The 15,207-nt window shown below is 43.0% G+C and overlaps 1 protein-coding gene across 1 annotated transcript in view; it reads right to left on the reverse strand.

Annotated features, from left to right (window-relative positions):
- Positions 1-15,207, reverse strand: part of LOC105926375 (beta-chimaerin) — a gene marked incomplete in the record, with an annotated part of 68,983 nt that overhangs the window by 50,646 nt on the left and 3,130 nt on the right. The window contains 2 exon segments of the mRNA XM_036132775.1: positions 490-545; positions 3,703-3,741. Of these exon segments, the coding sequence (XP_035988668.1) occupies positions 490-545; positions 3,703-3,741 (95 nt within the window).

The raw sequence follows: 15,207 nt of genomic DNA on the forward strand, positions 1-15,207 counted from the left end.
AGTGCGCCTCGAGTCTGGTAGACCCGGTTTGTGAGGGGAAAACAAAGAGGAAATAAACAGGGCCAGCAGGTGTTTCAGGGTGCTTTGGTGACTAACCGCACGTTCAGAGGTGACATTGGGACATTTCTTATGATGAATGCAGCCACAGATAAAACACGCGCATTCCCTTCATCAGTGCTGTGACAGTGTTTCATGCAAAAATTCAAAATTCAGTTTCCAAGTGCACACGCTTTCAAATTACCCCAAATTAGGTCAAGCCTAATTAGCATTTTGCTAAAGATAATTAGTCACCAGATTTAGTTTATTATCAATCACGTTTCCAGCGAGTATGATGGGACGTTGTGCATTTTCTCAGGCTGTGGACAACTGATGCAGCTATTTAGCCTCATTTTCCGAAATGTTTACAAGCCAAACGATTAACATAAGATGAACCCACTCACTCCAGCCGCTCTTGGTAGCCGGCTTTCTACCAGTCACAGATGCACTGACCTCCTGAGGACATGTGATCCTCTTCGGTCTCGGAGCTTCCTGCTGGAGCTGGTACACTGTCAGATAAAAACACGCATGTTAATGAAGTTTGTCTGGCCCGCTGAGCTATAAACAGCTCAGTGCAGAGCTCGGCGCAGGACATAATTGCACGCATATGGCAGATGTGGGGGGGCCAAAATAAATACAGTTAAAACAAGGTTCAGAGGAAATAAACTAAGCGTGTTTTGCCGGATTTCTAGACGGGAGATTAATGGAACAATTAATCCGTTAATTGGAAAACAATGCTTCCAATTAATGGACTTAGAAAAGAAAGTATTTACTTACCTAATGTCCCATCCATAGTTATTGGCACCACTACTAAATATATGTCAAATATATGGGCTTTATTTGAGTGCATGTTATTTTAAACCAATATTACTGATTGCACTATTATTAATTAGTTACCGTTAATAATTAGTGTAAGACTGTGATGTCCTATGTCCTGGTCCTACCTAGTGGTAATGCCTATAAATGCCCATCAAGATACTTGGTACCAGGCTTTACGAGGATTCATATTTATCTTGCCACTAACCACACTGAGGAGGACGATAATAATAACAGAGGTAAAAAAAAAAAAAAAGAAAATAAAGAAAAAAGTCTTCGGAGCTCAGTGTTAGAGATCTGAAGCAAAGAGTGGCATTTTGGGGTCACTGAGTCTCCATAACAAACATGAGATGGTTTATAAATCCTAACCAGGTGTCTGGGAGATATGCCAGGAAAAAGGCTTTTTTTGTCCCAGCGTATCACAAACATTCGCTATAAATCCTGGAGGGAGTTCAGCTGGAACCGCGTGCTTTGGTTAGATGAGACTAACACTAATGTTCACAGGTCTTGAAGCTAAATTCAAAATTTTCTGTCAGGGTCTGTATTTTAAAAAATATATATGTTTGCCTGGTTGTTCTCATTACTATGTAGATGAGATCTCCATCAGACTCCAATATGAATCTATATCCACCGAGCCCACAAAATTACAGCTGGCTTTATCAGCAGTACCTTGCAGCTTCTTGCTTCCTTTGACACAGTTCAATGATGCAAAAGTTGGGATGAAATATGGCAGGACCATTGGTACTGAAGATCAGATTAATGCTTTCTGATCATCAGAAAAAGGGGAGGGAAAAATCAGACGTGTGTAGAATATGGGCAGGGATTTTAAGATTTTGGCCTGTTTTATCCTGCTGTGTGAAGGCAACTTAGAACTGAGCTTTTCTGTGACACCCAAGGAGGGTCTGGTGTGGAACAAAGCACAAAAGTATGAGGAAACATTCCCACTGCTAAATATGGCAAAGGACCTGTAATGCTGTGGGCCTGTTTCCTTTACAAAGGCTCTGGGAACATTGTTACACAGGAACTATTTTCATTTAAACTATTTTAAATGAAAATCTGCTGGAATCCATCCATAAACTGAACATATGTTCAAATCAACACAGATGTTGAAAAAAATATAGAAATTTTGGGTCTTTTCAACCATCAATTTTAGTCCTGGTACCAAACTCTTGTGTAAGATCCCAGCCATACTGCCAAAGGCAATTGTATCAAACATAACTGGAGGGTTGGGGCAGTGTGGCACTGGTGATTTTGTTTAAAAAAAAAAAAACGTTAAATTAAATGTTCTGAAATGAATGCACATTTTCCCCCCCCAAAAAAAATTGGTAACTAGTAGATAGTAATGCTGCAAGAAATAGTGAATTTCTCCCAGCATTTTACTGTTTGCTCATCATAGACGGGTTATGGAGGGTGCTATATGTCAGGGTAAGACATGCGTTTATTACAGGACAGGAGTTTTGTCTGTTGGAAATGTGTTATGTGATTTCAGGCTGTTTTTATTTTGCTTTTGTTTTTTTAGTTAATAAGCGCACAGATTTTCAAAGCGGAGACATTTTGACTTGCACATATGGTCGAAATCCATGACAATATGTATGGGATGCGCTGCAGTTAAGATCCTGGGAGAATGTTTAAATGGAAATGGGACAAAAGGCAAGGCAAGGCAAGGCAAATTTATTTGTATAGCACATTTCAGTACAAAGCCAATGCAAAGTGCTTTACATGATTAAAACATAGGGAAATAAAACAGAATAAAAGCAAGTTGGAATAAAATCTGCAAAGAAAATAAAACATGGGAAAATTGAAACTAAAAGCAAATATTAAAGAAAAAAACTGTTGGACTACAAAGTTGAACTAATGATGTTTCAGTCATGTCATGCTTTTACACCTATACTTTTCATCATGAAATAAAACTTTCCACCCTGGGGAAAAGATTGCTCAAAAGCATTTTCAGTAAACCACATGTAATGGCAACTGAAGGGTAAGAAATGAGTGGCAAGTCAAGATCTGTTGTAGAAATGTTGCTAAAGAAGACTAATCAACTACAAACCGGGGACTTTGCTCATTATTTGCAAACTCCATTTTTAAGCCAAAAGAGACACACACACACTCATGCCTTTATAGACATGAGAGGTTCTGCTATCATCATAAACACCCAGTGCTACCTGAGAAAATCGCTGCGTGAGGCCAAGCTAAGCCCTCAGTGCAGCAGATTCTCCAGGCGGGGTGAAGGAAGGCCCCTGACTGTGAACTTTCATGTTTTGTTAAGCTGATTTAAGCCAACCAGCAAGATCTGGACACCGTCCACTGCTGTGACACTGACACCTCTAAAAATACCTCAGTGGAGGAGCAGAAGAGTCAGATCGGAGGCTTCGGAAAAGGAGAAAACAGAATCATATACATGAAACTTTATCAGCTGGAATGTTCTGTGTATCTGAACTAATGTGGGCTCTATTAAACAGAAAATAAGGGTGAAAGCTTTTCTGCTCTGCTGAGCATTAAACGTGCTTTAAGGAGTTGGATCATCTCCCACATGAGAAATAAACCCACTGTGTGCTAAAATGGGTGCTCTGACAAATCTATTCTAGCTTAGCCTCTTTGCAGGTGGAAAAGCTTGTTTTCCCCGACTGCTGGTAACCTATTTTACCCAGAAAACAGGAATCTGCTGCTTTGCATTTGAGTATGTGGGCGAGAGCGTTTGACTGTGCACCTTTCGTGCAGGGGAAAGAGCTGCAGTTCTAATTTTACTGAGAAAAACAAGAGGAAGTCAGCAGAGTGTGTTCCCTCCAAAAAAATAAATAATACGATCCGATTTTCATAATAAATCTGCACACAGAATTAATGATTACTCACAGTAGGACTTCCATATAGGCGGCTGATAGTCATCAGGATCTGGAAAACAGAAAAACAAAGCACATTTTTGTCATAAATATGAAGCATCGTAGCGTTTATTACATCTTCATTCAGATGTAATCTTCCTCCACTCCCAAGCAAACTAAATGAGAGCCATTTAATGTGAGCGAATGTCACTATAGTTTCTCTCCGTGTTATAATTATGCATCAGGAACACACACACCCTCAAATCAACACCACGAAAGATAATCAATATGCGACGCATGTCTTCGCGTCTTTACGCACACCTGATCTATTTTAAACAGCGGCATGAGCCTGAAAACAAAAAAAAATAAAAATAAAAACAGAGATATCAACGCAGGGAAGAGAGGCCCTCTTGTGGGAAAACGCGGTGAGTTAGGTTTACGTGGACGCTTACGGGTTACATGATCGTTGTAGTTTAATGTCGTGTTTTAATGACGTTTAACGCAGTAACAACACATCACCCTCGGATAACAACAAATGCCGTGCCCGCTGCGGCGCGGAATACAGGATTTCAGGCCGTGTAGCAACAGATTTCTCGGCACAAAGTTGGACATACAAGGCAGCGCAAACGTTTACCTCCACCCAGGATTTCCTTATACTCATCTTAAAAAACCCCAGTCGGTCGAGGTAGATGACCATTCATACTGAGCCCGGTTCTACTGGAGGTTTTTCCTTCCCGTTAATGGGTGTTTTTTCTTCCCACTGTCGCTTCATGCTTGCTCAGTATGAAGGATTGCAGTAAAGCCATGTAAAATGCAGACGACTCTCCCTGTAGCTCTATGCTTCTCCAGGAGTGAATGCTGCTTGTCGGGACTTTGAAGCAATCAACTGGTTTCCCTTAAATATGAAATTTTGACCAATCTGTATAATATGATTGAACTTGACTTGGTAAAGTGCCTTGAGATGACGTGTTTCATGATTTGGCGCTATATAAGTAAAATTGAATTGAATTGAAAAAGAGTCTCACTTTACTGTTTATAAAGTGGTCTGGAGAGCGTGTGGCCATTTGGAATTAAAGTAGAGGAAAATCAAGGAGTGGACATTTTTTCATCCGCTTTTTCTTCTTTTCTAGTATCAGTAGGTGGCATTGGCACCAACATTACAACTTAACTAAATGAAATCAACCCTAATCCCTGCGGTAATATATGGCTGTGGACTCTCAGCCCAAACGCCACCCAGGCCACAGCTTCTTCTGGTCTATGCGTGAAAGTTTCTTTCAGTCGGTGCATGACGACACAAAGGAAAATACACCGTATATAACTAAATTACTTATCGATTAAGTTAGGTTAAGGGAGTCAGGCCACGATGGTGGGGCCTGAGAGCGTTCAGGCTTTAGAACGAAGCCTGCAGACAGGCAGGTACTTCCTGTAGCGTAAGGCTAAAAATCATTTCAGTTCTACTGTGGCACAGAAAGAATAGTGGGTTTTTTCTTTTTATGCTGCTATAAGGTCCCTTTAATTTAAAGATAAATGTGTAGAGCATGTAAATAAAGTCAGCAGAGAGGGTACTGCTGTTCTCCCTACAAGGTGAAGGTTTTCAGCTTCGTGGCCAGATGGGAGGTTTGGCTTGAGGTCAGCGTGTTCTGCCCTTGCGTGATCTTATTTTGTGATTCTCTTGTTTGTGTTGCTACTGCAGACTAATAAGGGCTCTGCGGTTAACCAGTTGTGTTCACTTTCCATGAAAACGGTCACACCATCAATATAATCGTCAAAGAAAGTAGTACTTTTTCAGGTCTTCTGTTAGCATTTTTTTAAACTTTGCAAACACGCTCTTGTTCTGTAACGTCTCCCCACTGCTGCGTGCTCTCACTCCTTTCAAAGGCTAGACCCATTTATGCTTGCGCTGTCTTCTCTTGAGTGGTCAGCGCATGCAAAGGTGGAGGAAAAGAGGCGAGGAGGAGCGTCCAACATGTGGGTGTGAGTCCTCAACGTGAAACATCCAGGAGTAGACGGCATCGTGCCGACAAAGCTGCCATGAAACAGCCAAACCTGCAGCGGTGGGAAATGGAGCAGGAGCGTAAATTTATGCATTTTGCAAAAAAAAAAACGCAGTAAAGCGGAGAGAAGCAGATCCTCTCTCGCTGAAGATGAAAAGCCAAATCTGCACGCCGAATCCCACCGTGGACGGCTGCAGCGCCGCCGCCGGAGCTGACGGAGCCGTCAGAGAACATGGTTTCATGGTCAGTCAGCTTGTTGCCGAGGCTTCCCAGGAGTGTTTCTCTGCTCCAAGAACAACAGCAGGAAAAAAAAAGCCAAATCACTTAAGAAATGGTGTAGAGCATGTTATACACAAGACGTCGTACATTGTCACCGTGTTTCGAGGGTGAATACGATCCATGGGAATCAACAAAGAACTGCAGCAATTATCATGATCACTGAACAGAACAGCTCCAGTTACTTCTTTATTTTATGATAGTCTTAACTGGATTTTTGGTACTTTTCAGAGGAAGTTTAGGATATATTTACACCCTCGCCCCACTGTTTAGCACCAGCACGTGGCAGATATTTGTGAAACGTACTGATAATCAAAGAAACTGATAAATTAATCAGAGGAACTCGTAGATGTAGGCCTGGACCATCTGACGGAGCAATAAAGGAGAGGCTTGAAGCATTTCAGGATGACATCCTGCTTTTACCAATGATGAGTCACACAACTGATGTTTAAATGCAAGTTTGTGTGAGAAACCACAACGTGATCATCCCTTAACCCTGCTTGAATCTGACATTCTTTGCGTTTTTTTTTTTTTTCTGTGTAACTTTGGCTGTGATTATGAAAATTTAATAAAAAATATGGCCAGATTGTGAAAGTAGAGGGGAATTTGTATTTTTTAGGTCTTTAATACACAATTTCTATCAACCTACATGTCTTCTGAAATTTTGTGCCACCGCCTTCCATTTAAAGTGCAGTTTTTAATTAAATACAAAAGCAGCTGGATTTCCGTTTTTACTTTGTTATTTTTCCATTTCCTGGTGATGACATCTCTTCCAAAGGTGACGTTGGATGATTTCCCACTGGGTGCAGGTATTTTTTTTTTCTCCATGTAAACTCTTAATCTACACAGTTTTCATAAATGAGATTCGGGGGGGAGAAGAAACATTTGATACATCCTAATGGCAAATGGGATCAGAGTCAACATTACGAGCCTTTTTTTGACGCTTCCATACTTTAGATGTAGAGAAGGCGGCTTGCTGAGTTGCAAAGGAAGCCCCAGAATGAGGAATATTTGGACGTGGCGGGCAGTATTTCAGAAACGGCCCGTCTGCGGGGACTTTCATGCACAGCCATCTCTCGGGCTTACAGAGAGTCGTCCAATTATAAAGAGAAAATGTGCAGCGAGCGGCAGTTCTGTGGAAGAAAATGCCTCGCCGATGAGGGGAGATTGAGCTGAGATGAAAGGCAACAGCAGCTCAAATAACTACTCGTTACAACCAAGGTATGCAGAATACCGCCTCTGAATCCACAAGGTGAAGGCAGATGGGCTACAGCAGCAGACGGCAAACTGCTGCCAGGTGAAAACAGGGAAACCGAGGCTACAACTCCCTCAGACTCAAATTGGACAATAACGGACTTATTTCCTGGTCCAATCAGCTTCAGTCTCAGCTGCAGCATCCAGGCGGTAGAGTGAGAATTTGGTGTAAACAGGATGAACGCATGAATCCATCCTGCCTACCTGAGCATTGCTGCTCACCGTGTCTGTTCCTTCACTGCCTGGCTGCTGATGGCTACTTCCAGCAGAATGGAGCTCCATTTCACAGAGTAAAGCATCTCAAAACCGTTTCTTTAGGTTGAGCTCAATCCAATTTTGGGACTGGGTGGAAGAAGTTCACATAGTGGCCAACAAAGCACCAAATCTGATGCTAACCGGTACAAAGGGACCAAGATTTTAGAGGCATGCTTCGGACACCTTGCTGAAGTTGGGCCACGACGAAGGCAGTGCTGAACGGCCAGCAAGGTGTACCCAATAAAGCGGCTATTCAGCAAAAATCCAAATGAAGACTTAGAGAGACCATCCGATCTGCTGATCAAGAGTGGTTTAAACAATTACAGTAAGATTGGGTGTTTAGAACCTTAAAAAGAAATTAACAAATAAGGAGTGACTTAAAGCTTTTACACTAAGATGAGGAAACTTACACTGGGCCTTTATAGAGCTGTGTGGTTTTGTCTGAGCGAAAACGCAGCCTGGCAGAGAACCTATGAGTGTCTGAAATGTCCCTGCTGCGGTTTGAAGCTGTGTAGAGGACAGGAAATGACTATTGGAAAACAACAAGAGGAGACGATATAGATCAGCGTCTGCTCTTGGATAAAAAAGACATACAGATTCTCATCGCTTTAATAAAAAACACCATGAACACTACGTTAGGGTTCCCACCCCGTTTATTTAAGGGTGAACAAGCCGCACACAACTCACTTAAATGCGCAGTAAATATCTTAAGAGATCTTTATCAGTTTTACACACTTTCTTTTTTTTACTTATTTCTTCAGTTAAAACACAGCTAGAGGAGCTGCTTATTTACGCTGACGTTTAGTGTCCGTCGTTATGCTTTTTAGGTGATTCGTTCCTTTTGCTCCTTGTCGTTAAAGAAAGCAAACTTCAATCTCCGATAAGCTCTCTGGATCTGTGCAGAAGTATTTAATGAGCAATGCCAACAGTGAATCATGTCGATCCTGAGGATACATGTTCATGCAAAGCATTCCATTCGTACGCTGCTGCCGCACCTCTCTGGCCAGGGGGAAAGACACAAAGCAGGGAGGGAATTGGATCAGGGAGATCAGGGAGACCAGTGAGTGCATGTTGGGTCTGAGGAGTGACGCCTGAGAACTAATTAGTCATATAAATTGCATCAATGTTAACATTTTTATTATTCTCACTTTGATCAGTCTGAGAGTGCTTGCAGGAGAACTTCTTACTGCCGTTCTCTGCAGGTTTGAGTGAAGCCCGGTTGCATTTTGAATCAAATATGGAAGCTGAATTTATTACAGCAAAAAAAATAAAAAATATAAAAAAAGAGGTTAAGGTGCATTTAACAGCAAAAGGAATAATAATTAATGTTTATAGAAGGAAGGGAAAAAAAAATAACCTCTACAGAAATTGCGTTTCAAACAGCCTTCAAGGTCTTTGTGCTGGTGAGAGGCCAACCTGCCTCCGAAAAATCTATTGTCCTAACACTGAGGCTTTGTCACAGAGCGCACCGCACTGGCAACAGCCTGCAAGATTTATTCCACTGCGGCTTATTTAAAGAATGTGATTTCACCTGGTCGCCTGCCAAACGCTCACTTTTTTCGATCTAATTCTTATTAATGACGGACGGCTTTCCGGTCCGGAGTACTCCCTCAGCTTCAGCCGCAAAATAAAAAAAATAAATAAATAAAAAGAGCTTCTCATCCACAGAGGCAGGGACGCACGAACGTGGAGGAATCCAAAACACATCAAAACGAATTTTTGAGTAGTTTCGAGCCTGCGTGTCATCTGCGGATCGCTGAGAATTTATAAATGTGGAGGAGCCAGAGGGCTGTACCTACCACGCACACACACACAAAAAAAAAAAAATACAAACATTAATCGTGCTTCGCTCCATTACTCACCAGCGACAAGCATGCAATACAAATATTACCAGTGGCTGTTTACTTTGACGGCAAAGAGAATGGGTTATAAATAAGGATCATGCTGTAGGACTTCCATGCCCTGAGAGAATGTCTGCTCTGATGTCTTTGCTCTTAGGCAAAAGCAAAAAAAAATAAAAATTCAACATCAGCAGAGAAAGCAGAGGCCGCTGCTGACGTAGATCAGACTGACAACAGCTCAACTTTTGAACTTTTTAACGACATGTTCAGAAAAAGGCAACTCCAAAAAAACTAAAAACTGCAGCAAATACCAGCAGGATCAAGTCCATACACGAAGCGAAGACGTAACGTAACGTGGCTGATGTTGACTTTGAAGGACCTGGAGGCGTCTCCTCCTGACGGTAATGACACAGCAGTTAAACAGAAGTAATGGAGAACATGATACTTTTAACTGGATACCAGAATATGTCATTTGCACCAGAAACCAGATATTTTTTCCACAAACTGTATAGAAAGGAAACAAAGCTTTTCGTTTCTCGCTGAAATTAAATCAGGCTAAACATTTCCGGTTTCAGGTCAGTTAGGAATACCAAAATTATTTCTCTTTACTGAATGCTACAAAATGAGAGAGATCGTTCTATAAGTGTCTTCAAATTCACAACAATGTCAACGTGTTGGAGGGGGCATCACAAAGGCCCGATCACAATCTCGTAAGAAATTTGTGATTAGAGCTGGAAAAAAAATGTGTGTGTGAGCAAGGTGGCCTACAAACCTGACTCGGTCACACCAGTTCTGTCAGGAGGAATGGGCCAGAACTCCAGCAAACTATAAGCTTGTCAAGGGTGCCCCAAACATTTGACCCGAACATTCATCTTAAACGGCATTTCCATATAAAACTATGGAGCATTACATCTGTTAGTTCGTAAATCCGCCGCTTCTGCAAACAACCCAATGCACAGTGAAGCCGCAAGGGAAATATCTCTGAAATCTCTGAAAGGCCTGCTGAGGCTCATAAATACAGCACGATACCCATAAACGGATTGTTTCATAATCTATCAGGAGACCAAGGCTACAGATCTGCGCGGTTCGATATAGAGACGTTTGAATCTGAGTAGAAATTTCAAATAATATATTTTGCTTCCAGCATTTAAAAATGAGCACAGAGTCCTCAGCAGGATTTTTGGTCCTTTTGCTCTTTGTCTGGATGCATTCCTACAGCGGAGTTGTGCGGCTCAAAGGGGGCTGTTTTTGAAGCTCATAACAGCTAGCGTTAGCGTATGTTGTTTTGGAGGTTTAAGAGTGTGCTGATGCACGTTCTTGAGCTTTACTGACCTTTCTATGATGCTCTCACACATTTGTGTCGTACAGACCGTTATGCTGAGCGTAATGGTCTAATGGGGTACCGCGCGCGAGCTATTTTTAGAAACACAACGTCACGATGACGTCACATCACGTGGTACGCAGTGGGGCAAACTCCGGAAACCCGCCGCTGTTTTGCTGTAAAAGAGACGTGCGTTAGCCTAGGTTTTACTCGGTAAACGACTGCTTTTTCCAAACCTAAAACCATGGTTTTTAAACATTGTTGCTATGGAACGTGCAACAGCGACTCGAGTTACGCTGATCGGCCGCATATGAAGGATGTTTTCTTTAAGACTGCCAAGGAGAAATGTGTGACACCGGGGCGGTCGGCCTACACAACAGTTCAACCCGGAAAAAGTTACCAAATTCAAGTACATATGTAGCAAGCATTTTGTCGGAGGAAAGGGCCCAACCGAAGAACATCCTGACCCAATTCCAGCGACATCAAGTCAAGGTAAGAGTATTTTGGTGGCCGACATGTTAATAAAGTAGCGCCTGCTACCATGACAGCATATAGGCTATCATGGTAGCAGGCGCTAACATGATAGCCTGCTACCAGGATAGCTTACTCAAAAACATTTCAAATGAGACAAACATTAAACATATACCCATTCCTGGACAGTGATTGCAAACAACAACAAAAAAAAAACGGCCGACGCTGCCATGATCGCCGCGCAGGAAAAAAAAACAAAGCTTACCGTTTATCAACTCGGCCAGTTTTCCAGTTTTTTTAAGCCCTCGAACCTCAAGCCATCGTTTGAGCTGAAGGTTGGTGTGTTCTTCGACAGTGCGACCAGTAATCCGTGCGCCTGGGACATCGTCTTGGGAAAGTTTAACGGCTGTAAAGTCGGTCATATCGCTGGTTCTGTTGCGCTTGTAATAGCTGGGTTATCCGTGCATTCTCTCCTGTATGCCCTACCTAAGCGGCAAAAGGGGCGTTGCTCTTGAGATGGTGACGTCACGTGCGCGGTACCCCATTCCAGCGTAATTTTTACAGCTTTCAGCATAACAGTCCATTATACTAAAATCTGCTGGCAGGAACCCAGGAGCAATAAGCAAAGTTTAGGCTGGTGAGCACTGTCTGCGGACCGAAACAAGATGTGTGACAAGCCACGCCTCTCTCTACCGCCACTCCAGCTGCAACCCAGCCCCCCCTTTTCCCCTCGTCTTCAACTTTCGGAGGAACACGTCTAGTGAAGAAGCAAGTAACTCATAACTTTATAATGATGTTAGCAAGAGAACAGTTTGACCCGCTGGACATGCTGTCCGCCATTTTGCTGCTAAGCTACACTGCTCTGACGGTGGACTTTTATGGAACGGGAGGGGCTAATCCCTGAGTGGCAGCTATCCACATGCACATACACGCACGTGCATGTTTGTGCATGTGCTGCCGGCCCGGCTTTGTAAACAAGAGACTGGAGAACAACACAGAGAGCTGGTGTGTGACGTCATGCCATATTTCATTTAAAAAGATACATCTACCTCTTCACATCTCTATTTTTTTTAGTTCTATCTAAAAATAATGAATTTTTGCTTTGTGCTCCTTTAATCTTTACATGTGATTTATTAAAATACATTCGATGACGGGCACATGGAGAATCACACAACCTGGAGTTTATCTCTGAGTTACATGCAGACCATCGGTGCACGCAGTGATTCAGTGGGGTGCAGCTGAACTGCAGCAGGGAGGCCATCTGTGCAATGCACGCTTTCAAAATAAGACTGTTTACACAGGGAGCTGAGCACCAAATATTTCTGTGTCTGAACGACGAGGAGAGTGTGTGCCGAGGGTATGCGGTCAACCTGTTTATAGGAATACAAATGTGTTCAATTAAACGGAAAGTGCAGGACGGGAACTTGATTCCCGTACTTTCTCTTTTGCCTGCAGGGCACGTGTTTTTATTATCTTCCCAACGATAACCTGAGCAGCGCTTGGAACACCTCGGGGACCAACATACTTCTTTGCTGATGCTACAAAACACGCAGGTAATTTGTGCGAGTCGCTCGCCGCACATGACACAAAATCCTTTCCCACATGATTTATTCTGGGGGAGAAAGAGAAATTTACGGAACGGAAAGATGTCGAGAGCTGCAGCCCTTTTTTGCCAGAAACATGTTGAGCAGACAGCCTCCCTGTAATGCATAGCTGCCACTCTGCCTCCCCAAACAGCCATGTCATTTAAGGCCGGGAGCCGAAAAACAGTCTTTGAGGCCCTATTCCTTGATTTGTTTCCAGCGTTTATTTCCTGCAGGAGTCTGGCAAATTGTTTGCTGCGGGTACAGTACGAGCTGCCATCATTATTTATACCAAAACGTGTGGAGGACTACGGCCGATATTGGCAAAGGAACAGTTTTTCCAGGGAAATGAAGAGACAACAGGAGATGCTTGGTGCTCACAAACAAAACATAAATTGAAAATCAAAGGGAAAAAAACAATTTTTTTTATCTGAGAAACTTCCCCCCTTGTCATGTCCAACATCACAGTAAGCAGAATGATGCTCCGGCTGCTGTAGCTATCCCATACATACTTGCTTTAAGGGAGGCTTTATATCTATAGGTCCTCCCTTGATGGCCAACCCTTAATGAGAACTCACAAACATCCTCAACTCAGTGGGCTCGCTGATGACTCCCTTTTCCTCCTGAGAGGCTGTTTTTCAGCGGATGGGGATAAACTTGTTAGTTTCACCTGTTCACTTCCACATATTTCAACTCACTTTTTACTTTTTTCCCCCCCTCACTGCTCGCCACGGTTTTCTGTGTTACCAGTGTGCGGTTATGCATACATTCCCTTTGAAAAGGACTTTCTTTTTTTATGGCTACAAGGAGAATGTGTATGACACTGATGCCTATAAAACATCTTCGACCATACGTGGTAGTTTCCTCCAGTTTTAGAGCGGCGGGGTTTCGGAGGCTCTTTTTGTGTGAGGAAAAACAACAGAGAGGCTTATTGTGATCCACTTTTCAGGCTTCCAAGATATTAAAAGGGTCTATACCATGCAAAATCAACTTTTTTGAGTATTTAACTATGTTATGATGCCATTCCTTCATCAAAATCGTCCGATTAATCCTGGTGAATTGTGCTCTCTGAGCAGCAGCCCCTCTCTGTCCTGAATAACGAGCGGCCATGACTGGTTCTAGGTAGAGCGGTAGCTCCAGGAAGTACCTACCTTGACGGCGCCGGCCCTTGCCCAGTAAACAACATGTTCACTTTCTCAGATCAGCGAGCAATGATGTGAGGCAGATTGTGATAATTTCTGCTCAAAGTTGAGACGTAGTAGCTCTTTTAGCACCTGATCTGCACAGCCACAGCCTTCCTAAATAAGTGCCTAACCATCAGAAGCGGTGGTACCATGCCGCAGCGACTCTGGGGCGACGCCATGAAATGAGTGGCACCCACCGAGAGGCGGTGGCGTCGCAATGAGGGCAAACATCTTTCTTCCGGGTTGGATAAAATAGCACCAGAAAACAACTGATATTTCATAACAAAGGGATACTCCATAGTGCCACAGGCAATATTTAATCATATCTATGCCTCTAGTTGACTTTGGAAGGCTGTAAAATGGGATGTTATAGAACCTTTAAAGTTTTAGGGTTCTAAAATACAAAATGCAAAGAGAAACTGAGCTTGTAGGAGCTTAAGCCAAAATGTAAAAAAGCATAATTTGTTTGCATGCTTTAAACAGAGAACTCAGGCAAAGGCGGCAGAAAACTGAAGATTACGCCTCTGCATTTATGGTACTTTCACGTCGGTGCCATCGCACAGATGAACCCACATACCATCACAGACGCTGGCATTTACACATCCCTCTGATGACAGCCTGAATCATATTTCTCAAGCTCTGGAATGTCGACTCCAATGTCCATTTTTTTTTTTCCCTTCTTACCCAAAGCAAACCGAAACTGGGAGTCAGCGGACCACAGAGCACATGTCCACTGTTTTTCCTGTCCTTCTGAGTAGAGCCTGCTCCCAGAGACCTCAGCGGTATTTCTGCTCTGAGGGGGATACGCGGCTCCCTCCCCGTGCAACACAGTCTCAGGTTGCATTTCTGCATGCAGCCCCGGATTGTGCTGAGTGGCAGTGGTTTCTCCAAGGTTCTCCCAAGCCTGTGTGGCTATATTGATCCGTCACTGGATGCGGCGCTTACAGGGGAGCACGTGGGCATCCGACACTTGATGTGCAAATAAAAAAAAAAAAAAACTGATTCTGCAAAAAAATTTTTCATTGACTTACCAGCTCAATGGATAAGTTTGGCACAGAGTATTGTTACAGCTTCCTTTCCTTTTGTCTGTATCCCCATGTGTCAGAACAACTGAGACATTTTGGTCCCAAATGTCAGTTTGATGGTTTGTTTTAAAACACATTGTCCTGTAAAACAACAGCTTGAAAAAAAGGATAGACTTTTGGTGACAAGCAGCCACACCTCCAGCCCCCCCTCCGTTTGCAGCAGAATAGGTGACCTTATATGGAGCAGGAACTGAGACTCGTTGTTCAGTCAAATATATTTCTCATAGACAAGATTATTCAAATGTAGCGTCTAGCGGCCAAACGGCTCTGCGCGG

This window comes from Fundulus heteroclitus, chromosome 3 (genome assembly GCF_011125445.2).
Source record: "Fundulus heteroclitus isolate FHET01 chromosome 3, MU-UCD_Fhet_4.1, whole genome shotgun sequence".
Lineage (NCBI taxonomy): Eukaryota > Metazoa > Chordata > Actinopteri > Cyprinodontiformes > Fundulidae > Fundulus > Fundulus heteroclitus.